We start from the raw sequence: 27,083 nt of genomic DNA, 5'->3' as shown, positions 1-27,083 counted from the left end.
AGAGCGAGTTATGAGCAAGCAACACACACAAAACTTTATCCCACTATCTCTGGATAACTTATGATTCGCCACGTTTCGTGTCGCTTACCATATAAACAAACAAACACACACGTACAACTCCACTGCTACCCCAGATAAACAAACTATATGCCTTGTTTCCATAATTTTGGGTTCTTTGGGAAGCTGAACGAGCTTAAATTTCCCTCACAAACAACAACACACTTCTTCTGCTACGTTGATTTTGTGTCAGCTCTTGCTTGGTGTGTGCATGCGCTATTCCGACTTAAGTGCCCATATAAGGACTATCAATGTACTTCCTGCACTGAAATTGCCCATAAAAGAAATAAAGCAAGATTGATGTTACGTATAAATCTTTTACGTTCGCATGAGGAATCCAACTCTTAAACATTGTTAATAAGTGCATGAAATAGCTCCCTTTTTAAGATGAATAAAATAACTCCTACTGTTCGACCATTATTTAGATCTGTGGCATTACAAATCATCTAGACACTAGCGCTGGGTTCTAACCATCCATGACACAATAAAGCCTGTGCAACAAGACATTAGTTTATAATGCTTCCCTGGATCTAAATCCTGCTTCATCAAGCCGTATATTAAACAGAAGTTATGATCCGATTAACTGAAATTTTATCACATCAGGCCTGTGTACTGTTTGCACCGTCTCTGTTGATCAATAATACACACTCTGTTATGAGTACTACATGCTTACAAAGAACGTGTAGATTAACCGTGTGTATATTTATCAAATATATTTATAATTAGACCTAGCTTCCTTGGTATAGATGGTTGTCACAAAGTTAAAGGAATATTCAATTTTTTAAAAAGAAAAATCCAGATAATTTACTCACCACCATGTCATCCAAAATGTTGATGTCTTTCTTTGTTCAGTCCAGAAGAAATTATGTTTTTTGAGGAAAACATTGCAGGATTTTTCTAATTTTAATGGACTTTAATAGAGCCCAACATTTAATACTTGACTCAACACTTAACAGTTTTTTTCAACGGAGTTTCAAAGGACTATAAACAATCCCAAACGAGGCATAAGGGTCTTATCTAGCAAAACGATCGTCATTTTTGACAAGAAAAATAAAAAATATATACTTTTAAACCACAACTTTTCGTCAAGGTCCGGTCCAGCGCGACCTAACTTAAATGCGTAGTGACGTAGGGAGGTCACGTGTTACATATATAAAACGCACATTTGCGGACCATTTTAAACAATAAACTGCCACAAAGACATTAATTAGTATCAGTTGACATACAACAACGTAGGAACGGTCCTCTTTCAAGACGTTTGTAAACACTGGGGCGGAGTTTCGCGTTCGTCCTCTGTGACCTCTTGACGTCATGACGTATTGCGTGGGGTCAGCTGGCGCATCACGACCGGATCTACATGACGAGAAGTTGTGCTTTAAAAGTGTATATTTGTTATTTTTATGGTCAAAAATGACAATCGTTTTGCTAGATAAGACCCTTATGCCTCGTTTGGGATTGTTTATAGTCCTTTAAAACTCCGTTGAAAAAAACTGTTAAGTGTTGAGTTAAGTATTAAATGTTGGGCTCTATTAAAGTCCATTAAAATTAGAAAAATCCTGCAATGTTTTCCTCAAAAAACATAATTTCTTCTGGACTGAACAAAGAAAGACATCAACATTTTGGATGACATGGTGGTGAGTAAATTATCTGGATTTTTCTTGTAAGAAAATGGACTAATCCTTTAACTTCCATTCTGTGGCTGCGTCTGAAATCGCATACTGTAACAGTACTGAATTAGATAAAGTACTCACTCATTGACGGTTAAAACAGTACGTTCTACATAGTATGAATATGAATAGTGTGAATTAATTCTGAGGTACTACATTCGCAATGTTGAAACATCACGTGACATATGTCGTCATAACAACAAGTGAATGGAATGACGACACATGATGAAACTGGAATGACGTTAAACTTGCACAATTTAACCACAAGGAAGAGCTGTTTAATATGTATATTTCCATTTGAATAGAGCTGTGTTACCGCTTTTGGATTTTTTTTAAAGAGCACCTATTTCATTGCTAAAAAACAACGTTATTTTGTGTATTTGGTATAATACAATGTGTTTGCGTGGTTTGTGGTTCAAAAAACACATTATTTTCCACATACCGTACATTTTTTTACCTCCAGATTTCACTCTCTTCCTAAAACGCACAGATTTAAAAAGCGCCGTGTTCCTGATTGGCCAGCTAATCTGTACGTTGTGATTGGCCTGAATACCTTTGATGTCAACCAGAAATGTGATGCTCCTTACCATGTTTGAAAGATTCGCTCACAATGCAATGCTAACAGGAGTTAACTTACAGGCTGTGAGACAAAGTGGGAGGAATTATGATAATGTCGGTCTTCCTACATCACCAATCCCAGGAAGTAAACTGTTGCCTACAATCTGTGTGTTTGTTGTAGTCCAAGAAAAGAGATTTATGTAGGAGACAATAACTTGCATCATTGTTTACTTTGGGGTATGTACCAATTGCATATCGTTAACTAATTCACACTTACACACCAAAGGAAATGTAAAAACGTGAATCGGATAATAGGTGCTCTTTAATAAAACAACGCCTCTCCGTCGTCTTCTTCCTTGCATAACTCCTCTCCCAGGGGCTCACGGGATAGTCCATCGAATGAACACTTTGGGATCTTGCCAGAAGTAGTATGTACTTTACGCCTATTGTTTTTTGAATACTTTTTGAACATTCGGACATACTACTCGCCTCGCCTACTGCTTTTTGCCTACTATGTAGGGAAGTAGGTGGATTCGGATGCAGCCTGTCTTTGTTCTTTTGGTCTGGCTAGTGGCTAAACTGACCTCTGGAATAAATACATTGTCGAAAATTAAAACTGGACAGTATGGATCACTGTATGAATGGAGGTTCGACGGCCAGGCAAGACACTGTATAGATAAGTTTTACACAGTAATGTTAACTCGGTGTAGTAGTTGATACGCTTTAGCTATGATTTGAAAAAAAGTGACTTAATGGTTATTTATTTTGCTTGTTATAAGAAATAATCTACTCAAGCTGTTCTGTTGTTATTGATTCTTTGTGGATGTCTACCAGAAGTTAGGTTTGGGCAACAAAAGCCTTTTTTATGTTGTTGCCGCTGTCTATATGTAGACATTATATAGAGTGATGTGATTGATGTGAATTGGACGCTGTGATTGTCGCGAATACGCGTTATACGTGTCTTTCGAGCAAGTTGAAAACCTTCATGATGTGAAGTTAAATCCCATGAGTTAACTTACAGCGAGGAATGTGATGCTTTGTGTTTGGTGTGTACACAGCATAACACTTCTAAGTTTGTTTGTATCAAACTTTACCCCATCATTTATAGTCAGAATATTTCGTTTTTTAAATAACACAACTCAGTATCAGATCAGTATCACTCTGTAAACTCATAGTGTGATGTCCGGGTTTTGCTTTCATTTAAAACCAAGCAGTCCAGCCTCTGTCACAGAGGATGCTGCTTTTATAGGTATTGGCTGTGGGATGGAGGGATGCTTTAATTTAGGAACGGAGAAGGGGAGAGCTGTAGCTGAGCTGGACCGGGCATAAAGGGTTTCTTAAAAGTTTAATCCCCTTATCGGCTCGGCTTCTGGACTTCAAAGCGCCAGTGACAGTGAAGCGCTCCGTGGCCGAGGCTGATGGGTAATGGAGATTAATACCATGGCCCTATCACGAGGAAGGAGCAGTAATAGGATTGGCCACAATGTTAACACGGTAAGCGTGGGGAAAGTGTATGTGAGAGGTGAAGGAAGGGGAGGGGCTCAGAAAAGTTCTCACATTATTTACTTGCACATTAACTCCTTCCACATAGTTTTATTTAACTTTTTCCCTGCCAGCGCTTTTTAAAAAGTTGCTAGCGCCAGCATTTTATGATTTTCACAAACGTTTAATGCCTTCCAAAAAATTTTCTTCTTTAAAGGTGTAGTGTGTGACTTTTATAAGGATCTCTTGACAGAAATGCAATATAAAATACATAACTATATTATCAGTGGTGTATAAAGGCCTTTCATAATGAAGTGTTATGTTTTATGTTCTTAGAATGAGACGTTTTTATCTACATACACAGAGGGTCCCCTTACATGGAAGTCCCCATTTTGTTTCTACAAAAGCCCTTAACGGACAAACGTTTTTTACTAAGTTGTCTCCAACGATGACATGGTTGTCCGGTGGCGGCTAGCATAGCTTCTCTATGCGTTTCGGTGAACGGTGGACTGAAACTTTTTTGCAATTTCCAACCTCACCACTAGATGTACTAAAATTTACACACTGCACCTTTAAATAAATATCACCTTTTAAATATGGGTAGGTTTTTTCAAAAATTTCAGAGATAATTGCATTCTTGTAAAATACTTTTGTTAGAGATCAGATTCAAAGCGATTATCAAAACATACAGTAGCAGCGTCCGAAACCGCTCCCTCGTTCACTCATCCACTACTCCCTATATAGCAAATGACAACTGAGTCCACTATATGGGGAAGAAGGGATCGAAAATGTGTGAGCGATTTCGGAAACTGACGCAAATACCAAACGTCCGAGAGCTGTCGCAGAGATTCGTCATAAACCCTTACAACTGTGTGGCTTCATTGATTGTACTGTGAAACGGTAAAGTTTACTTTCTTACTGTTTGTCACATTTGTCATGTTTATTGATAGATCGAATGTACCCTCAAAATCAGAATGTATTGTGGGTAAAAAGTAGTGAACGAATGTAGAGAATGAAATTGTTCACTCAGGTTTCGGACACCACTACAAAATGGCCGACACCCGATATAGTGCACTTTTTTTTTTGGAATCCATTGATACTTTAGTTTTTTATAAGTTGGGTAAGTGCGCCATCTAGTGAATAAGAGCGGAAATATGGATTGCCGTAGAATCTCGTCATTGGCAGGGAATAGGCTTTATGCCCAGCTGCACTACTTCCTGAACTTCAGCCAACTCCTTGTTTCCTGTCTGCCATTATTGGACAAACTGATTAATCCAGGTGTGCCTGACCTCAGTAGTCACAACAACAAATATAGCTGCAAGCAGCGATGGCGGGCCCTCGCACGTTATTTTTCCGCTACACGGTGCGTACGAGAAAACGATGCACGGTGGGCAAGGGCCTCAAGTGGGTAAATATCAGTGGGCTATTTAATGTTGTTACTGACCCATTTGGGTACTGTAGGTAAAAGAAACCCCACATTTTAGACAAACAGGGGGGGGGGGGGGGCTAGTCAGCCACTAAATAGACACGCCTTTATCTGACCTTTTTGTCAACACTTAACTGCCAACAACTCTGATGTGTGTGCCAAATTTAAAGTTAATCCAAACACGCCAAGAGCCTTAAAAAAGCCTTAAATAAAAGTAAAGTTTGACGCGTTGCCATGGGAACAGCGTTCGAGATGTCAAAAATTCCTTCGCAATTTAGCATCTCCAATGTCTCAGCATCATGTTGACCACTTCTGGTGTCAATCGAATGAATATTCTAGAAGGAGTATTTAAAAGTTCACTGCATGGAACTGAAAGGCTTCAATATGCCTTTAAAATGAAAGTAAAGTTTGACACGTTGCCATGGGAACAGCATTCGAGATATCAAAAATCCCTTCGCAATTTATCATCTACAATGTCTCAGCATCATGTTGACCACTTTTGGTGTCAATCGAATGAATATCCTAGAAGGAGTATTTAAAAGAACATCGGATGGAACTGTCAAAAAAATCCACCTTTGTGACTGACACACTTCCTGGCGCCTGGTGGTGGCGCTATACCCGAGACTCACAATAGGCACATCGATGCGATCGGAATCTTCAGACGAACAAACACCCCGCGTGTCATCACAATAAGACATTTTTTGCCTTAGATATTAGACACTTCCTGTTTCTCTGATTTCGCCATGACTTTGTCGCTTCGCCATGGCAGAACCGTTCGAGATATCAAAAATCCCTTCGCAATTTAGCAAGTACAATGTCTCGACATCATGATCACCACGTTTGGTGTCAATCCCATGAATCCCCTAGAAGGAGTATTCAAAAGTTCACCGCATGCATTTTTTAAACAATCCGAAATAGCCGACTTCCTGTTGGGCGGAGCTTAAATGTTAGAGGGCGAAAGTTGTTCGGGTCGATGAGATCTATATGTGTACCAACTCTCGTACATGTGCGTACATTTTTGCCCGATCTGTGCCCCAATGTTTGTTTTTGAATTACAGGGGGTGCTACAGAGCTCCCTTGCCACGCCCGTATTCCAGCCTTTGCATGAGCCTAGTGGCACGCTCTGACGTGTGTGCCAAATTTCAAGACTTTTCGAGTATGTTAAGGCTCCCAAATTAGCACAAGTGTTGAAAAAAATAAAAAAAATAAAAAATAAAAAAATAATAAATTCGAGCAAAAACAATAGGGCTTCGCACCTTTCGGTGCAGGCCATTCTGGCCTGCTCCTCGGTGCTCGGGCCCTAATAATCAGACACACCTGGATTAATCAGTTTGTCCAATAATGGCAGACAGGAAACAAGGAGCTGGCTGAAGTTCAGGAAGTAGTGCAGCTGGGCATAAAGCTATTGTTTTCTCTTTATTAAGAGATAACTCGCCAATGGCGAGCAAAGAGTTAATACCGAACATAAGAGACCCTGCCTGTAAAATCCAGGCTAAAGTCTCAATCTAATTACGAGAATAGGAGCATTAGGAGAAAAATTGTATGTAGAAAACACAAAAAAATTACTTAAGGTGGGTTTTATAGGCAGGGTCATATCTATAGAAATTACAAAGATTAGTATCTGATTAGTATTTAAAATACAAAGATATACACCACACTACTTTTATAGCACTTATTATTTTTGGGGGCTATTTAGCTTCATAAAAAGTCTTCATAAAAATTAAAGAAGACAAATGAAAAGTTTTGTTGCAAAACGAGATAAATCCATTTTTTTACATTTTTGTCAAAACATGTTTAATATTATGTTATCATGTTATTATTTTGTTTTATGGTGCTACTGTATTTTTTTAAGTTATGAAGGTTTAAATCAAAACAAACCAACTGCAGTTGCATTGAAATTAATTGGAATGCACAACCAAAAAACAAGATTTCTGAACAATTAAAAAAACGGTGGTTATCTCGTTTTGCAACGAAACTCTTCAAATATTGAATATAATATACATAATTAAAGATGGATAGATTTTGAAAAGTTAAAATTTAAGGTTAAAATGTATAAAACCATTTTTAAAAGACGTATGCTATTTAAGAAGTCATCCATACTGGAGCATTGGAACGGGTAGCACAAGAGGACACAAGCATTCTGCTTACCTGTGAGCCCTTTTTGCTCCCCGGTAAATTAATGATGAGGGTTTTGCCTCTGATTCCACACACAGGTCTACAGGAAAGAGATGATTAGCAGTCAATCTGATTAGTATTCAAAATACCTCCTTCACTAGTGTTCAAGTGTGACAGGAGGAGAAAGGGAATGAGAGGACGTGTCCGTGCATTTACCTGGACAGCATGCCGAGCGGCGTGACATTTAAGGAGCCCATAAGCATGGCCAGAGCCATCCCTGGAGCTTCACGCTCAATCACCTCTCTGGTGGCCTGTAGAGGAGACAGCGTGCACACAAATTGTGTACAGTATAAGAGATACACAACCAATCAACAGCTTATCTTTTGCATTTTTTTGCATTATATATCTTTATATAAAGATGCTGCTGCGTCTACATTAACATATTTGCACACACTCACATGAACACACACATACCTCAGGTGTGACATCACGAGGGGCAAAGCCCGTTCCACCGGTGGTCAGAATCAAATTGAGTTCCTTCTCATCACACCAGTCCACCAGTGTCTCCTTTAACACACAAACACACAAATGCTACAACACTGACAAGTCTGTGGCAAACTGTGTTGGGGATGCAGCCATTAACCGGTTGTATTATTAACCGTGCTTTAAAATGTCACTGTTAAGTAATCGTAAAGGCTCCGTTACACCACATGTTTCTGTTTCACACAAGCACGTCTTGATGCAGAATGGTTGGCACACTTTTGGTGGTTTATGGATATTTTTTGTGTGTCTGCGTGAATGTGTGAAACAGAGGCTGCGTCCGAAATCTCTAAAATAGAAAGTACATTAAAAAAGGCAGGAAGGTATCAAGGCACGTCCAAATCTAATGTTTGCGTTACTTCCTGAATCCTGAGATACATTCATTGTATTTTCCCATAATATTATGAGTGTGTGTGCACAGGGAATGTGATTGGTCGAGCCTAAAAAATGGCGGCCATGAAAGCATTTGGATCACAAATTTAGTGTAAATAAAGTTATATTTTCATGTTTTGATTGCATTTCTAGCGATAAATGATTATTAAAATTAATAGCATGAAATTATTTAAATTTTTTTCTTAATTTCATAGACTTTTTTGGACCCAACAGTTTACAGTTTAATGGAGTTTAAAATTGCAGTTTCAACGCAGCTTCAAAGGGCTCTAAACGATCCCACGTTTAATCTAAATGAAACGTCTTATCTAGCGAAACGGTTGTCATTTTTGGCAAGCCAAATAAAAAATGTGCACTTTTTTTTGCTTTTACAATTTTTTGACAACAACTCGTCTTGCACCAGCCATATGATGTCCCAGTGCGACCTCACGTAATATTATTTGTTTTAAGCGATTCTTATCATTTTTACTAAAACTTCAAACAAATCAAAATAATAAATAATATTAATATAAATATAAAAATTATATTTTTATGTAAAATTTGATTTATTAAAAATATTAAAATTAATACATATGGACAGTTTATAAGATCTCTACTCGGTCCAGAATATGTGTAGAAAAAAATACACAAACTGAAAATACAAAAAAATGTATGTAAATTTAACAATTTTTCAAAAGTGTGTTCATGTGATTTCATACAATAATGTTGTAAAATTAATGAAACCGTAATAATCGAACAATCGCAATTTTTTATCAGACTATAATCGTAACAACAAAATCTATGATCGTTGCATCCCTAAATTGTGTGCATGGGCACTATATGAGCAGTCACCTTGTGCAAATCATGTTGTCTGCTATTTTAGTTTACTAAAGCCCATAGTTTGGCCTGGTGTGCACTTTGGTGGTGGTGTGTATTGTAATGAATAAAAAAATCACATTTTATAAACTGCTGTTTATAAGAATGAATTCATCTTTTGATTTTCATACATACATACATACCGGTACGTACATTTAAAAATGCCCAAATACATGCCACTGTATTTAAAAGCTATCAGATAAAAATTTTAATAATTTTATGGAAAATAATACATCTTAAGCCAATATATCTAAAGTGCAACACTGTTTATGCATGTTTAAAGCATGTCTAAACATCAAGTAAACAATGCATATGGTTAGAGTCCAATACTATTACTGGCCTCAAGGGGGCAGCAATGTAAAAAGGTGTTTGTGTAAATGCATGTATAGGCTTGTGGAAAGGGTGAGAGGAAATGTTACCTTGATCTCGTCAATCTCATCTGGGACTATTTTGTATGCAGAGATCATGCCTCCGAGCCTGTGAATGAAGCACACACACGATCACAAGTGTTAGTCCCAACAGCAGGGAGAGAGAGGTAAAAACCAAATGTGACAGTGTGCAGGAAACCGAAAGAGGAACACAATGCCAGAGGTATCATAAACCTGCCAAAATATATCCCCTCCACACTGCACCCACAACAGGAATGACAGTTACAGGGGAACTTTCCTCTTTCATGGCGCCCTTGCAGTTTTATTCACTTCTGCGTTTTTGCGGGTGATGCCTCGTGAAGGATTAAACTCTGACCGTGCTGTTTCTAAGGCCACAAAACAGGAAGGTTGGTGCAGTGGCTAGATTTCAAGTCTCCCAGGAGTAAATTCTCTTCAGGCGTAAAATCTGAATACACGTTCTTTGAACTTTAGGAGAAGCAGTCAAATTGTGAAGTGCAGCACAGACTAGTGGCTGCTTTTGGAACTGCAGTGTGTAATAATTCAAAATATATTTAAAAAAACATAATGAAATATCATCCAAATGGCTAGATAATAAAACAAAACTACATTAAACAGTATTTTGCATATTTTCTATATCTTTTATTGTTTAGGGCCCAATCTCCTGTGTAAGACCCTACTACTACTGTCTTTAGGAATATTATTCATATTATTGGTGAGACACAATTCATTTGGTTATATATTTTCCTCAACATGTAGGTTACATTTTATTTATTTATTTTTAACCACTGCACATTGTTTCCCTTGAGGCACAAGCTGGTGATGGAGTAAGGGTGCCCATCCCTTTCGTTTTTTATTATTTAAAATACCATTTATTAGAACAAAACTTGTGTGTTTATCTTTTTATTATATTTAACAGAGACAGCAAATAACAATAAACTATTGAAAGAGAGGCCATTCAGGCCTAAACCTGTATAACCTAAGCAATGGTATGTAGTAAATGCAATGCCACATTTACAACCAAAGAGGCTTTTTAAGACAGGACAAGTTCACGTGTTCGAAAATTTAAAAGATCCAAGCTGTTTTCATTGTGTGCATGTATATTTGATTCACTTTGCGTGAATTATGCTGCCATTATGCATCTAAATTTCTTCTTAAGGATCAACAAAGCACATCTATCTGTCCATCTGACTATTATGGTGTAATGCCCACAAAAGAGCGAGAAATAGAGACAGAAAAAGAAAGAGAGAGAGTGGAGACTAAAAGAAGAATATGCTGAACACAAAGATGCAGAGCTCTTTAATCCGGTTGCCAGGGAAACCACTGGTGTGTGAAGATTGGGGGTTTGGGGAGAGGTGCTTTAAGACGGAGATGAGTTTGGGATTTCAACCTGGGTATTTTGTTTGTGTAAGTGAGTACACACACACACACGAAAGTGGCCGAATGTCGAATATGAAAGAAGTGCTTCCTGAATCTGGACAGAACCGTGTGTGTGTTTGTGTGGTTGAGATTTTATTAAAAAGTGTGTATGCGGTATGAATGGCAGTGCTTTTGTCAAACCCAAACAAGAATGTGCGTATGTGTACAGATTTAGCAGATGTTTTAGTCTGAAAATAGCCTATAAACTATTTTCCAACTCTGATGGAGCTGTCATGCAGTGGTTAGTGCACATGCTCCAGATACTCCAGTGGAGCTTCAATGGGTGGGTGCACAGATTTTTTGTACATTTTTTAAAGGAAAACCTCATTTTTTAATGTTCTTACCTCAATTTAGATAAATTAATACATACCTATCCTTTTTCAATGCATGCACTTTTAATCTTTGTACAGAGCCTTGTGAATGTGTTAGCATTTAGCCTAGCCCCATTCATTCCTATGGCTCCAAACAAAAGTTTTATTTTGTGCCACCATACTTATGTAACTACTCATGTAACAGCCTTTAAATAGGGATACATGGAAGTGTTTGGTCACTTCTAAATTCATCCCTGTTTGGATCCTAAGGAATGAATGTGTTAGCATTTAGCCTAGCTCCATTCACAACGCGTTGTACAAAGATTAAAAGTGCAAAAGATAGGTATAGATTAATTTACTAAATTGAGGTAAGAACATAGTAAAATATTGAAAAACAGTGGTGTTTCCCTTTAAGAGAGACATTCGCATGATTTTGAGGACTGGGTGCAACAGAATAGTAACGAACTACGATAATAAAATTAGCTAAACTATTTCACAAATGAAAATGCACACTGTCAGAAAAAAATGTCAAAATATGTACACTAGCTGTACCTAAAGAGTTCATAATAGTACCTCAGAGGTACATATTGGTAACAAAGAATGCTTATTAGCACCTCAAAGAAACATATTCGTATCTCAAGGGCACATACTGGTTCAAATGTGTATATATTAGGACCTTATTAAAGGGTACTGCCCCAATGACATCTGGGGTACATATTTTGACCATTTTTCTAACAGGGCAAGACTGAAGGCGTTGTCTGTGGCTTTGAGACATATACTGATACTATTGGAAATAATAATAATTTAATTTAAAAAAAGATCAATTTATGCTGTTCTTAATTCTCATAGCATTCACTTTGGTCCGGTACACACTGCATATTAATTCGGTTGTCACTTCACCTTTTAATGCTTAATCTGGTTCTGTACACACACAGTTCAGTCATTTACGGGACTGACAACCGCATTGTACAACAGAATTAACAAAATGCAGATAGTGACAACAACATTTACAGAAACTCTGCATAGTGTGTACATAACTGAACTGAACAACTAGTAGTTAATAAAGTGTTTTATGCGTGCATCATGGACATGACAGGTCTCTCTTCTGAAAAAATAAATGCCTAGAAGGGGGAAAAGTCTTCTGTACGTGCGGTGCAGAAAATGACAGAGGCACGAGCATTTGCTGACTAGTGTTGCCAGATCTTGCACAAAAAAGCGAACAAGAAAAAACAATAATAAACCGAAATAAATTCAAATGCTTTACCTCAAAGATCAAAATATTGGGACCGGCACCTTTACACTTTAAAAACACCAAAAACTTGAACGCTTCATGAGCTAAAAGCCATAAATGGTTAAGGGGCATGCACACGAAAACTTTTAAACGCGGCTGGGCGTCAGCTTTCTTCAGCGGAGCGCTTTGGTAGCTGTGATGCTTGAGCTGTGAGCCAGTTGGTTGTTATGATATTTGTCCCACCCTTCCTCCACTGTGATTGGATGGCTGTGTGAGAACTGACATTGACGAGCGGAGCTTTGACCCAATGTTGAATCTCTTTAAATTCTCAGTGCTGAGCGCGGAAAAACCGCCAGCTGCTGGCTGTTTTGAAAAACGCTGCGCTTCCATTGGAAACAATTGAAGACATGCGTCGGCCGCGGGGGTAAAAGCTTCACAAATGCATATTTTACACAACGCCAAGACCAAGAGGTTTATTGCAAAACATAACACTGTTAATTTTTTTGGGTCAAAGCTGTTTCTAGAGTGAGTCTTGTTCCGTACAGACATGAAACGAACATTTAGGGGATTCACTCCCGCATTTAAATGCGGTTGTCACTCCCGAAAGTTTGCAGTGTGTACGAGGCCTTTATTCCTAGGTGTAAACATACATTTGTATATTTGTATTTCATAATTATACCACAACTTTTACCTAAATATCTAACTCTGTTGGATAAATATGTGGCTACACATTGAACACATTGTCTTTTCTTGGAATTTTCTTAGGACCCCTTAAAAAGTTCTGGGGATGAATTTGGGTTAAATGAATGAAATGTCTGCTACATGTAAATAAACTTGCAACATGATGACGCTTATATGAGAAACACAAATTAAAACCTGATTTAAGCCTCTAATAAAAAAAACTTTAACCCCAAAAAACTCAAAGTTGAAAAGAGGATCGCACTCACAGGCACATGAAAGTCTACTAAGACCCTTCATGACCATGGTGGCAAATTCTGAGTTTCTGCTCTTCATGTCTGTCGTGAGGACACGTCCATCTCAATTTCTCAAGTGAACAGGTCTCCTCCCTTTCCCTTTCTAAAACGTCTGTTCGTCTGCCTGTCCATAGGCAAAGACGTCGGAATTGCATCCATCCAGAGGATGGCGGGCGTCGCATATCTCCGGCATGATTAATTCTGCTCTATTTTTACCACACTTCATTAGTAAAACTGGCAGCTCTTCCAATGAATCAATTCACCTGAGCTGACAGAGCACCAGAGAAAGATGCTCACCAGTCAACAGACAACACACACACCTTATCCATCAATACTCGTTCAAGCATTTCTACCTTCTGGCTGTGCCCAATGTGTCTCCACCTCGGGACCTACACTTCCTGCGGTCTTGGCCGGTCAAGTTTAGAAGCCAGAGTCTGACTAAAGCTTTTGTTTTTGATGCTGAAGCAGAAACATATTTGTGGTGGTCTGGTACTATGCAGTCCGCCCTCTTTAGCCATCATGCTGCTAAACACAGATAAATCAATTATTCAAAAGGGGTAGTGCTGCAACAGATCGCGGTTAATCGGATCAAGGCCCACTGTTCTGCTCGCATGTGATTCGCGGATTAATACGCAAATTTAAATAGGGAAAGATTATCATTTGCACGTGTTTAAAAGTTTGCAAATGTTAACATTCAAGTGATTTTAAACAATTTAACCGCAAAAATGCGCTAAAGTGAGCAGTTTACGCAGAAACCCACGTGCCGTTGAATGTGTCTGGTCCAGGTCGAGTCAGACGTGATTATCCTTCAAAGATCAGAATTCTTAATGTGTAAACTTTAGAGAGTTGCGTCACTGTGTCTCATACTGAAGTGTATTAACATACATTTGGCTAACAGAGCAATGAAAAACAACGTAACATTTTTATGTGGTACGACTGTTTATGCTGCGCTGTTTGTAATTCTACCCTTGTCTGTGCGTGCGCGCGTGCATGCGTAAGGGCACTCAGTAGTGTGCACACGGAGAGACGTGTTTCAAAAAGCAAGCGAACATAAAATCTTTCTGTTCTTGACAGGGCACATACAAACAAAATGATCTCCACAGTATTCTTTTTCTAATAAAAACATTTGTTTATGTCTAAAGTGTGCGTATAGATTAGAAGCAGAAGTCAGTCTGTGCCTATTTGGTCTTAAAGAGACAGTAACCTCAATTGACCTACTTAAGTCTGATTAACATTAATGACACAAACAACCCAAGACAAGAGAAAATCATTTCTGTGGCTCTAAATGATAATGAATTAATTACAAATAATTAATTGTATTAATTAAATGGAATAATTACATTTAATTAATACAATAAATACAGTGTTATTATTCATTTGATTCGATTTATGTACCTAATGATAATTTTAGACCTTACTTTATGTGCAACTTTGCTTTCCTTGATTTGTTATTAGATTTTTCCCATCCTTTTTTTGCTGATCCAAAAAATTATCCGATCCGAGCCTCAAAAAACGCAATGTGATCCAAACCATGAGTTTTGTGATCCGTCGCACCTCTAAAAAGGGGGAATTGGCTGGGATCAAAACCAATGTAGGCTGTTTGTTGTCTACTCCAAATTTGCATACAATTTGTATTAGTATTTAATATTAAAATCGTAGCGTGTTGAAATGAGTACTCCAACATTATCCATGCACACTCAACGGTGATATTCCCAACAACTCACAGTGAAAGGGAGGAGTTTAATGATGCTACATTGAATTAATAAATTAGATAAGTGATGCTTCGCTGAATTAATAAATTAAATAAGTGATGCAATACATAAGAAATAATGAAAGAAGAGAAGCCGAAATGGGAAAAGTTGTATTTGGATGGGTGTGATTGTGTCTAGGCAAGTGTCACATCCGTTTATCCCAGTATACTTGTATACTTTCCCATAACAAATACAGTGCACATAAGTAGATAAATTAGGATGCAGCAATTTGTCTACGTATAAATAAAACCAAACAGACTTCCAGACAGGCTTCATGTCTAATGATCCAAAACAAATTTAGTGAGTGACTACTTCTTACTCAAGACACCACTAAACAACATGCAAAGGATTGTGGGATTAAAAACTGAACAAATGAAAGGATCCCAGCACGCTACATCACCACTGACTTTACACGTTTAAGGACAAAGTCCTTCCTACCTCCATCTATCTCTACTTACATGAAAAGGTAGCATTTTTCAGGATTCACAACCGCTAATCTTATTTGAATGACAAGTTTTTAGAAAATTGCTCTCACTGAGACAAGAGACGAGAAGGCTTCCAAAAGCACGAGAGATCTCCAATAAAGTAGTAGCTGGCCACAAGAGACCTGCATTATGTGAAGATCCCGTCCTCACTATGTAATGCTGTCCTTATAGTCAAGAAAAGACTATAGAAGACAGAAAGGGTGTAAACATAAAACGCTGACTATTTGGCAACATCAAATGTAGACAGGACCTGGTGAATGTGCTGTGATTTATTGCATACAGTAAACTGAGAGTTGTGTCACTTACAAGGAGGGGTCATGGACGAGATCTTTGAGGTTGACTCCGCTGCGGTCCTCAGCGAGGTTTCTGAAGCAGCTGTCACTCACTGCAGAGAAAAGAGAGACGGAAAGAGTATGAGAGACGAAAGAGATAAAGTGCACAACATTTCAAGGAAAAACACAATGTCTATTCGCAGGCCTAAAACGTCTCATTCCTTAAACGTCACTTTAGTCCCGAGGTTTGAGAGAATATGAGTTATGTCTAAACACACGCGCCGACTATGAGCATCATTCGCTAAGGCCTTGATGCAGGGCTCCAGACTAACTTTTTTCACTAGGAGCACAGTGGCCCCCAACTGAAAATTTTAAGGGCGCAACCAGAAAATTTAGGGGCGCACACCGTAAATCAACATGCTAACCAAATATTCACATTTCTACTAATTTCCACTGTATTACTAATAAATACTTTGATGATAGATGCAGAAAGTACAACGTGCTGTTTCAAATTCAGTGTCACGTCACAAAAAAAAAGGTCAAATTTACTGGTCGCACATGTGCGACTGGATGTAAAATTCAGTGGCACAGTCTCTAATTTTGGTGGCAAAATGGCACCATTTGGTGGCAGTCTGGATCCCTGTGATGCGTTTCATGTTACAAAGGCAAGAATACTGTTACACGCTATTCAAACCAAAAAGTAAAATTCATACTTCACTCGCCTAATGCCGATTTATCGTCCAGCCCTATCTCTATATGCTATCTTAAAACATAAAATCGCAGGTTACTTTATGTACCCATTTTTAAGTGCGTTGAAGTCAAATTGCGCCAAACTGACATTTCTGGTGAAATCTTCCCCGACAACTCAAATGAAACTTATTTAATAAACTTACAATGGAAATTGAAGGTAAAGTAAGTAGACCGTTTTGACCACATGTAATCGCTCAACTACTGATTTTTTTTGTAACCCAAATAAATAATTAATTGCAGCTTAAATCAACTTTCAGATAAAATCACACCACAACCTTTTTTTAACTCTTTCCCCGCCATTGACTTGTCAATTAAGAGAAAACGCATCCCTGCCTGCCAATGACGAGTTTTTCCGGATATTCGTAATACCGCTATTATCCACCAGGTGGCAACTTATAAAACCTGGAAGTATCGCCCAGGGGAAAAACAGCTCAAACTTTGTGTATGTTTTAAGGAAAGCTCTGAATCTGATTTGTATCAACAGGCCTTCACAAAAATTGAATTATCTCAGCTTTTTGCTCAAAATAGGCATACCTGTCAAGTATCCCGTTTTGGCCGGGAAAGTCCCGTATTTTACCCTTCTTTCCCGCCGTCCTCCCGTATTAGTATTTTCCCGTAAAACTCCCGTATTTTAACCTGCGTTATTACAAAAATAATAATGCCCGGGCGGAGTAATAAAAAACATTCCCAATCCCAGATCGCTAAAGGTCCACTGATTCCGCTAATCCACTTCGTGTTTTCCCACCCGCTCCAAAGCATCTCTGTGTGCACTCTCTGCCTGGAAAGCGAAGACGACAGTTTCTGTCTGAAGTTTGTTGCATCAACAGGTAGATTTATTACATTATATCAGTTGTTAAACCGCAGAATTACTAATTTGGAAGTTTGTTAATGTATTTCTTCGGTTAATGATTTGCTGTCGGTGTTCTAAAAGTGCTAACAAGTTAGCAAGCAAACAGCAACAAAATATCCACATTATTATCGTTAAAATGCTAGATCTAAGTTAACATAAACACAAAATTTGCTGTTGTTGGCACACTTTGTAGACAAAAATACAAAAAACACCAATGGCTTCACAAAATAAAGACAGAACACGGAAAGGGAGGCTGGTAAAGGCAGTTCAACATTGCAAACATGGATTCAAAGCTCCATCAAGCCAGCAGGTAAATCATATTAAATATCTATTGTCACACTTTAATTCTTGTTATTATATTTTCCCATTATAATCACTTGTAATCACTTATCTAAGTTGATGCTAGTAATATAGTAACACATCATTTATTTATAATACTTTAAACCATAGTACCACCCCCCCCCCCCCCCCCCCCCGTAGTGCCCTTTTTGGTTTGGGCCACTGCCCCATCTAGCATTTTCATTTTCTAAATGACAGTTCTCATTACAAAGAAAAGTGAATGGTTTATAAATAATTTTGGCATTAAGGTATGATGCAAAAGAAGTTAAAATAAGGCTTTTCAACCTAAGGCCAGTGGGTTTTGTACAGATGCAAATTTGTGTGTATAGTATGTACAGTTTGAGTGTGACTTATGAAATGTAGTTTTCACAGAGCTGTGTGTTTCACTAGTTTTCTTGCTAATGAATTAGTTTGTTTAGTTAATTTTAACACAATTATCAGCACTGGTTTAAAAAATATTATCCGTCCCTCACCAGTCTTAAAATGTAAGGAATACTGGAGCTTGTTTGGGTTGGTGGTGGGACTGTTCGCGGTGGGTGCCGGAAAATTTCCCTTATTTTCAAATCCAAAACTTGACAGGTATGAATAGGGTATTTTTAAAGAAACCTTTCCTTATTTGAGAGTTGATAAAAACAAAAAATAAAGGTAGGATGAAATGTTTTTTTTTTTTAACTTGATAACCTGCGCGAGGACGTGGATGTACTGAAGAGCTATTTATTTACATAATTTAAATTACTGTTAGTTTAAATGTACTTACATTAAACAACTATACATCATTAAAAAGTGTTTTGATTTAAGATTTAGTTTTTGACCTTTATTTTAATCTGAGAATCCTAGTAACAGTAATTTCTTCATTTTTGTCAGGCGTTATGAAAATGAAAAACGGTACATACCTTTAATTTGAAATATAACCCTCAGCCGCCGCACTCATTGATAAAAATACTCCTCCGTGATCGTCATGAAAGCACTCGATAAAACAACATCTATCCGGGCTTTTAATTCAAAGTATGCATATTTGGAGAAATATTACTTAAATTTTATATGTTTACTTTAAATTTCTGCAGTGGGGGTAATATTTCACCCATATTTATTCCAAATATGGCGATATGAGCAAGTTTGAGTCTGCATGTCATTCACACTCAGTTTGTTTCATTCATACGTGAAGCCGGAGGGCGCTAAAGTCTGAAACTCTTTCATAAACTTTCATAGAAAGAATAAGACGTCATAGCTCAGCTCAGCAGCAGCTGTCAGTCAGACGTGAACTTGAACAGTGACCTGCAACGAGCGATCGCTGTTTTTATAATAACATGCAAATAAAGATGTTTTGATGTTTTAAAACCATGGAGACAATAAACACGATTAAGATTATATATGGTTTGTCTGTATTTTTAACGCTATGTCTGTTATTTTCATAACAGTACTGTATATTATAATGCTATGCTAAGCTAACAGCATAAATAACATAAAATTGTTTATTTTCGGTCTTATTTTATGATCCAAAGCCACATCAGATCACGCATGATTGTTTAAGCACTCGACTTTTGATGTTATAATGTGAGTTTTATTATAAATGCTTTTATTTGTAGTGTTTTGATGGTATGCTAAGCTAACGTACTAGCTGTTCTGTAAACATCTGCTGTCTGGAGATATGAGATATGTGTTTCTAGGAATAATTTTGACTGGTAAAGCTTCTTTAAGGTAAGTTTCTTTTTGTAAGAAAGGACTTTAATAAAAAGAAAGTGAATTGAGACAAAAGGAGGAAATAAAACACTAAATAGAAATTATGAGCAATTATTATATTGTTTATAATAATAAAATAAACATTTAGACAGCAATATCCCGGATTAAAAGTTGTTAATGACTCATCCGGATGCTTATTTAATGAGTCTGTTTAAAACACGGAGCAATAGGACAATAAACTGAAAGGATGTTGTGAGATATAAATAAACAAACATTAGCTTAGCATTTTTGCTGTTTTCTCTAAATAAATTTACATGACATGGGTCTAAAAAACATTTCATAAAATACAGAGTTTTAGAGGTATCATCTTCAGATTTAAAACAGAACATGGTCAGACCTGTGGCTTTAACTGCAGAGCATTTCTAGATTGCTCCAAGGCCAATTTCATTTAGATTTTCATAACAATATTTCATACATGTTTGGTGGAGTTTATAAAAAAGAATAATTTAAGCTCTCTATAACAACTTTTTTCATTATGAAAGTAACTAATGTTCACCTCTTAATAAACTTCCAAGTGTCTGCTTTCAAATGAGACCAAACTTATGCTTTTAGTGCAAAGACTTTATAAACTGTATCTATTTTAGTTTGGCTATGACAGTTTTTTTGGGGGGGTTCGGAAAATGGAATGAGGGCTAACAGGTTAAATGACTATTCGTTATGGTGGAAAATTATGGTGTTATGGTGGAAAATTCAGATACCGTGAAATAAAAGTCAAACGTAACAGATTTTTCTATTCCGTGTAATGTAAATAAGTGGGCGTGGCCAACTTAGCACTCCTGCATATTAGTCTTCCTTGAAGTGGACACTTGTTGAAAGTGCACTTAGCAGAGTAAGTGCGCAAGGGCCCGAAGCTGTGAAGCGCAGAATTGGGACATTTTTGCACACGTCACTATCTACGTCACTTCTGTCATGATCTGGGGCTATTCATGAAAACATTCTTAAGATAAAAAATAAGAAATTTCTTTAGATAAATTATAAGAAGTTCGTAAGAATGTTAGTGCAATTCTCGAACACTTCTTATATTCTCAAATATTTACATAAGAACATCTTAAATGTTTGTCTTAAGAATAAAATGACAAGCTTTGAAATTAATTATTCTACCCTGCTCCAGTTTGACTCTTGCTCAGAGCGTTTTCGAGCTGATAGTTATTTCACAATGTACTATGAAGTCAAATGTTAGCTAATATTACCACTAATACTTATGTGTTTCGTGACATAGTAAGTAAGCCATTAAACTCTTATTATTTTAGGAGTATGAAATTTTTTAAAGCAGAGGGTCTGTTATTTCATTTGATGTATTGTATGTTTATATACTTAAAGAAGAACATTTTCTAGAAGGCATTAAACTTTTGTGTACATCATAAAAAATGCTGGTGCTGGCTAACAACTTTAAAAAACGCTGGTGGGGAAAGAGTTAATTTAAACCAATATCTTGTTTTACCAGGAAATACATCACATTTCAGAAGAAATATGAGAACTAAATGCCACAACATATAGAGCTATAAGTAAAACATCAGGGTTTCCTGCAGCACTTTTCAGTTCGGGCGGCCCACCTAAGCTGGGAAACCCTACCACCTTAACTAGGTCGTCCAAAAAAAAATTTCACTGCACAAAAGGCCGTCAACTGCATCTCGGAGAATAGTGTGGATGCACTTCACACCGTGAGCGGGCACGCGCACCACATGGCCGAAATGAGAGAAACATGGTCCGTCACTGTCTGGGGGATAACTAGCCAGTTGATGAAACATTTAATTCATTAATAATCTAGTATGTGTTCATTTTCTGTCATAGTTTTTTTTAAATTTAGTTTTATTTGAGTGTTTTAAATAAAAATCTTTTCATCATGACGCGTACGCCCCGCCCCTTTGATTGCCATGCCACCGACCCCGCCCACCCGCACAACCCTACAACCTTAACTAACAAATTTTCTGCGTGAAACCCTGAACAATAAGGGGCGGTTTCCCGGACAGGGATTAGACTAGTCCTATACTAAAATAAATGTAGGAGCTTTCCAAACTGAAAACAACTTGACATATCTTAAAATACATCAGCGCCATTTGTTTTGCCTCAAAATGCACACAACACAAGTAATGTTTTAGTAAGGCATTTTGGTTAAAAAAGTTATATTTCATAATTAAACCAAGACCTAGTCCTGGCATAAGCTAATCCCTGTCTGGGAAACCACCCCTTAAGGTACATAGGCCTGGTCGTTATGGTGGAAAATTCAGATACCGTGAAATAAAAGTCAAACGTAACAGATTTTTCTATTCCGTGTAATGTAAATAAGTGGGCGTGGCCAACTTAGCACTCCTGCATATTAGACTATATGTGATACGAAAAATAATCCACTCATAACAAATGAAAGAGTAATTTCCAAACCGTTCATGAGCCTCATTCACTTCCATAATTGGGGAAAAAAAGAGCACTGGAAGTGAATGGGGCTCACAAATGGTTTGATTACGAATATTCCTCAAAATATCTTCCTTCAGGTTAATCAGAACAAAGAAATCCATACCGGTTTGTAACAACATGAGAGTGAGTTATTGGTTTTTGGGTGAACTATCCCTTTAAAACCCGGAATGCACTACAGGATTTTTACACGCCTATAAGATCACTACCTTATCACACTGTGCGGCATGGAGCGTTCAAACTTGGGTACAACAAGCATGTAGACTGTGGCCCTGTCCCAATATTCACACTACGCCCTAAGGTCTTCCTTGAAGTGGACATTTGTTGAAAGTGCACTTAGCAGAGTAAGTGCGCAAGGGCCCGAAGCTGTGAAGCGCAGAATTGGGACATTTTTGCACACATCACTATCTACGTCACTTCTGTCGTGCTCTGGGGCTATTCACGAAAACATTCTTAAGATAAAAAATAAGAAAGTTCTTTAGATAAATTATAAGAAGTTCGTAAGAATGTTTCTAAGTGCAATTCTCGAACACTTCTTATATTCTCAAATATTTACATAAGAACATCTTAAATGTTTGTCTTAAGAATAAAATGACAAGCTTTGAAATTTATTACTGCTCCGGTTTGACTCTTGCTCAGAGCGTTTTCGAGCTGTTAATTATTTCACAATGTACTATAAAGTCAAATGTTGGCTAATATTACCACTAATACTTATGTGTTTCGTGACATATTACTGAAGTAAGCCATTAAACTCTTATTATTTTAGGAGTATGAACTTCCTCATTAAACTAATCTTTGTGAAATTAACATTTTAAATGTTTTCCTTCTGAGTTTTCCCGGCGTCCGACCATAGCAACCGTTTTTGCTCCCTTATAGACCCCTTCAAGGTTTGTAAACATTGAATGACTATCGGGTGCGTGCGCAGCATGGGGTCAAACTGTTCATACCATCCAGGCTTTATAATTTAATCTAACAGGGCTGAAAAATGATGACTTACCTCAAATGAAGTGAGCACTACAAACACAAGCCTCTTTGGTATTTGCATTGTTCCAAACTGCACGATAATTGCTTGCAGCCGCAGATGTTGTATTTTTTTGTTTTTTAAAATTCTGCATGAATCGCGAAAAACTTAACGGAAGACCTGGTGCGATTTTCACATCCCACATCGTAAGTAGGCATTTTTGACGATACCGAATAATACGCAACTCAATCTGCTGTAATGGCTTTTCTGACCCCGACATGCGCAGTGGGAACCGCCTGTGACGTGAACCGTGAAGGGGTCTATTGGTTAGCTGTTCGAAACGTCACGACACTACAAGGATTCTGAGTAATAGCTTATAGCAAAGTGCGGTTTGATGTGCACTTGCGAAAGGGGTGCATTAAGTGCACTTATGATCACTCCTGGAGAACACCATTAGAGAATCGGGACAACCTACGGTCTTGCACCCCTTAGCGAGAATGCGCATTGAGGGGCACAAGGGCGGAAGTGCAGATACTGGGACAGGGCCTGTATGATGATGACATGGAGGCTTCGACGGCTGCGTCACACGTTATACGTCACCAGCATGCGCTAGTGGTAAACAAATACCAGTACGCATGTCGTGGCAGCAAACACAGTGTGCGTTGATCATGCTGAATTTCTGAGACTGTCAGAAAACACCCGCAGGCTATCTTTGGAGGCAAGACCGGTACAATGGCCGTCTTTGAACCTCTCTCACTGTACGACATAGGACCACCTATGAAGAGCCACGATCACAGAAATCGCCACGACTGTTTCAAGATGGCAATCTTTCATCTGGAAGAGCCAAAAATTGTGCAGTGTATCCCGGGCTTAAGGTGCAAGTCTAATAAAGAAAGGGTGACACGATCACCTCAAAACAGACTCCATAATCATCACCTGTCATATTTATAATCTCTATATCTAAAGATCTCTCATAAAGATATTTTTCCCTGTCTGGTTTGTGCATATTTATACTTGTTTGTTACATGCCTATTTTTAATGTAATGTATGCATAAATACAAAAATACAATGCATACTATATCTTCAATAGCCTACAAAATAAATGACATTTTAAAACAAGATTCTGTCTATAAAGACATATCTTTTGTTATCTTTAGTGCATTTTCCCTTTAACACTAACTTTAACTTATTATATTTTTAAAACTGCTGAGCATTTAGTTAAAAGCTAATTAGTGAGTGGCAAAAAACAACTATAAACAAACAAAGGTGAAATACATATATACCGTGAAATAAACTGTTACCGTAAAATAAAATGACTCATTCCGTCAAAAGGATTTTGGTAATACTGCCCACCCCTCCTAGTAGGTACCAGCCTTAGTATTAAAAGCATATAGATATACAAGAAATAAATACAAATTTCAAACACGGAACATAAAATACTCTAGTGCAGCTCGAAACAGGTCAAAATCGTGCAGAATGACCTGTGCTGTGTAAATAAATAATAAAGCGCTAGTGTTCGCCGTCACATTCCCCATCACGCACAAGTGCTCGCTGCAACACTTGCTTCATAATTGCAGTATTTTCTCACCCCTCTCTCTTTTCTCCTCATCTCTTGCTCTCGCTCTCTCTCTCCTTCTAACCCTTGATCTATAAATAGGCTGGTGTTCCCTGCAGGAGGCAGAAGAAGTGAGATCTCCTCAGAGAGACAGCAAAAACGTCTTGTCACAAGCATGCAAACCAACGTCTGTTTGTGTGTTTGTATACCAGTGAAGGTAAAAGAAGAATCTACTGCCAATGTGTAACATAAGTTACCGAGAGTGTGAAAGAATCATAGAGATTAAGACATCAAAATGTTAATGGTCAGAAACAAGAAGAGATACTGGCAGACAATTTTAATTTATGGCCATTCTGACATGATTAGATTATTAACAGAAGTTATTTTGTGGTCATTTAAATTCAACAGTTCTCTTTACAATGCTTTTTCACCATTTCAATTTTTTACATTGTCACTGGCCACCCTGATCTCTAAATATCATAATCACCATTGACCAATTAAATGTAGGTCAACATCACAGATGTTTGATACGTATCTATCTCCTTTAATATTGACACATTAAATGCCATTATAGGAAGTATAGGAATAAAACACCATATTACTACAGTACAGCATCCACATCATGGGCACCTAAATAACTATCAGTATTCAGTACATATATAAAAAACGTTACTCTAATCAATTAGTATATTATTTATACTTCAAATAGAAATGGCATAGCAAATAAAATAGTATTTCTATGTTAATCCAGTCCTTCCAGAAAAATGTGGAGTTTTTTTGTGATTGTTGCGGGAAAAAATCCTTGATCTTGCGGCACGTTTAAAAAAAATGTGAATATGCGAGATATTCATGCAATTTTATAAACAGCGGGGACTTGCAAAAACCGCGGGGACTTGCAAAAACCGCGGGGACTTGCAAAAACCGCGGGGACTTGCAAAAACCGCGGGGACTTGCAAAAACCGCGGGGACTTGCAAAAACCGCGGGGACTTGCAAAAACTGCTAAAAAACTGCGGGGACCTGCAAAAACTGCGAAAAACTGCGGGGACCTGCAAAAACTGCGAAAAACTGCGGGGACCTGCAAAAACTGCGAAAAACTGCGGGGACCTGCAAAAACTGCGAAAAACTGCGGGGACCTGCAAAAACTGCGAAAAACTGCGGGGACCTGCAAAAACTGCGAAAAACTGCGGGGACTTGCAAAAACTGCGAAAAACTGCGGGGACTTGCAAAAACTGCGGGAACTTGCAAAAACTGCGTGAACTTGCAAAAACCACAGTTGGGGTTTGTGGAGTTTTAATGACGTTCACATCGCGTAATTACGTCACTTCATAACGTTCCCATAGCAACAGGGGACATGGTTGCGCTTTTCTACAGCATCTACATCATGGGCACCTAAATAACTATCAGTACATATATAAAACGTAACTCTAATCAATTAGTATATTATTTATACTTCAAATGGCATAGCAAATGGCATAGCAAATAAAATAGTATTTCTGTGGTAATCCAGTCCTTCCAGAAAAATGTGGAGTTTTTTTGTGATTGTTGCGGGCAAAAATCCTTGATCTTGCGGCAAGTTGTCTTAAAAAATGTGATGAAATATGCAGGATATTTATGCAATTTTATGCAAAGAAACTGGGGGAACTTGCAAAAACTGCGGGGACTTGCAAAAACTGCGGGGACTTGCAAAAACTGCGGGGACTTGCAAAAACTGCGGGGACTTGCAAAAACTGCGGGGACTTGCAAAAACTGCGGGGACTTGCAAAAACTGCGGGGACTTGCAAAAACTGCGGGGACTTGCAAAAACTGCGGGGACTTGCAAAAACTGCGGTTGGGGTTTGTGGGTTTTCAATGACGTTCACGTCGTGTAATTACGTCACTTCATAACGTTCCCATAGCAACAGGGCTTGTGTGAAGTAAATGCAAAATTTTTCAACTTTCTGCTAAGATATATCCGACTTTTTGCTACAAAAATGTGGGGATTATGAAATCATGCAAGTCCCGCATATTTTGCACAAGGAAATCTGCAATTTATGCAGCGAAAGTGTGGCATATTTGAAAAATGCGGCCCCAGCATATGCGGACTTTGGCTGATTATGCATTGAATCATGCGATCACATAATCGCGTTTTTCTGGAGGGACTGGTAATCCAACATATACCATATACCAAATAATTAGTAGTAAGGATGCACAGATACAATATTTGTGTGCCGATACGAAATCTGATTACTAAAGCCTGATTTGTGGTCCACATAGGATCTATGCCGTAGGCTGTGCATAGCTCTGCATAAGCTGACGTGCACCTCTGCAAAACTGTGACTGCAAGCACTGTGGTTGGTCCACTAGAACCCCTACCCTATACGGAAATGCGACGGCGTAAGTCCTACGCAAAAGTATAATGAGCACTTTAAAATGAAATATGGTGATACCAATAGATACCGATAGTTTTGTTTATTAATTCTTGTTTCAAATTATTAAAAGTACACGGGGAGATGCGTTACAAAAAGAAAACAAACCTAAAATCTTTCGGTTCATGACATGACACAAAAACCCCATTCACAC

General features: G+C 37.9%; 1 protein-coding gene across 9 annotated transcripts in view; it reads right to left on the bottom strand.

The window, feature by feature from the left end:
• Positions 1-27,083, bottom strand: part of LOC129417213 (gephyrin) — a 110,586-nt gene that overhangs the window by 60,500 nt on the left and 23,003 nt on the right. For all 9 annotated transcript variants that reach the window (XM_055171739.2, XM_073864701.1, XM_055171741.2 and 6 more), the window contains exons 2-6: positions 15,954-16,032; positions 9,510-9,567; positions 7,780-7,872; positions 7,522-7,616; positions 7,339-7,405 (exon numbers count right to left, since the gene is read on the bottom strand). In XM_055171739.2, coding sequence (XP_055027714.1) covers positions 7,339-7,405; positions 7,522-7,616; positions 7,780-7,872; positions 9,510-9,567; positions 15,954-16,032 — 392 coding nt within the window. The remainder of the gene's footprint in view (positions 1-7,338; positions 7,406-7,521; positions 7,617-7,779; positions 7,873-9,509; positions 9,568-15,953; positions 16,033-27,083) is intronic.

The sequence above is a fragment of the Misgurnus anguillicaudatus genome, unplaced genomic scaffold (genome assembly GCF_027580225.2).
Source record: "Misgurnus anguillicaudatus unplaced genomic scaffold, ASM2758022v2 HiC_scaffold_28, whole genome shotgun sequence".
Taxonomy (NCBI): Eukaryota; Metazoa; Chordata; class Actinopteri; order Cypriniformes; family Cobitidae; genus Misgurnus; species Misgurnus anguillicaudatus.
This window is presented reverse-complemented; position numbering and strand designations above follow the sequence as displayed.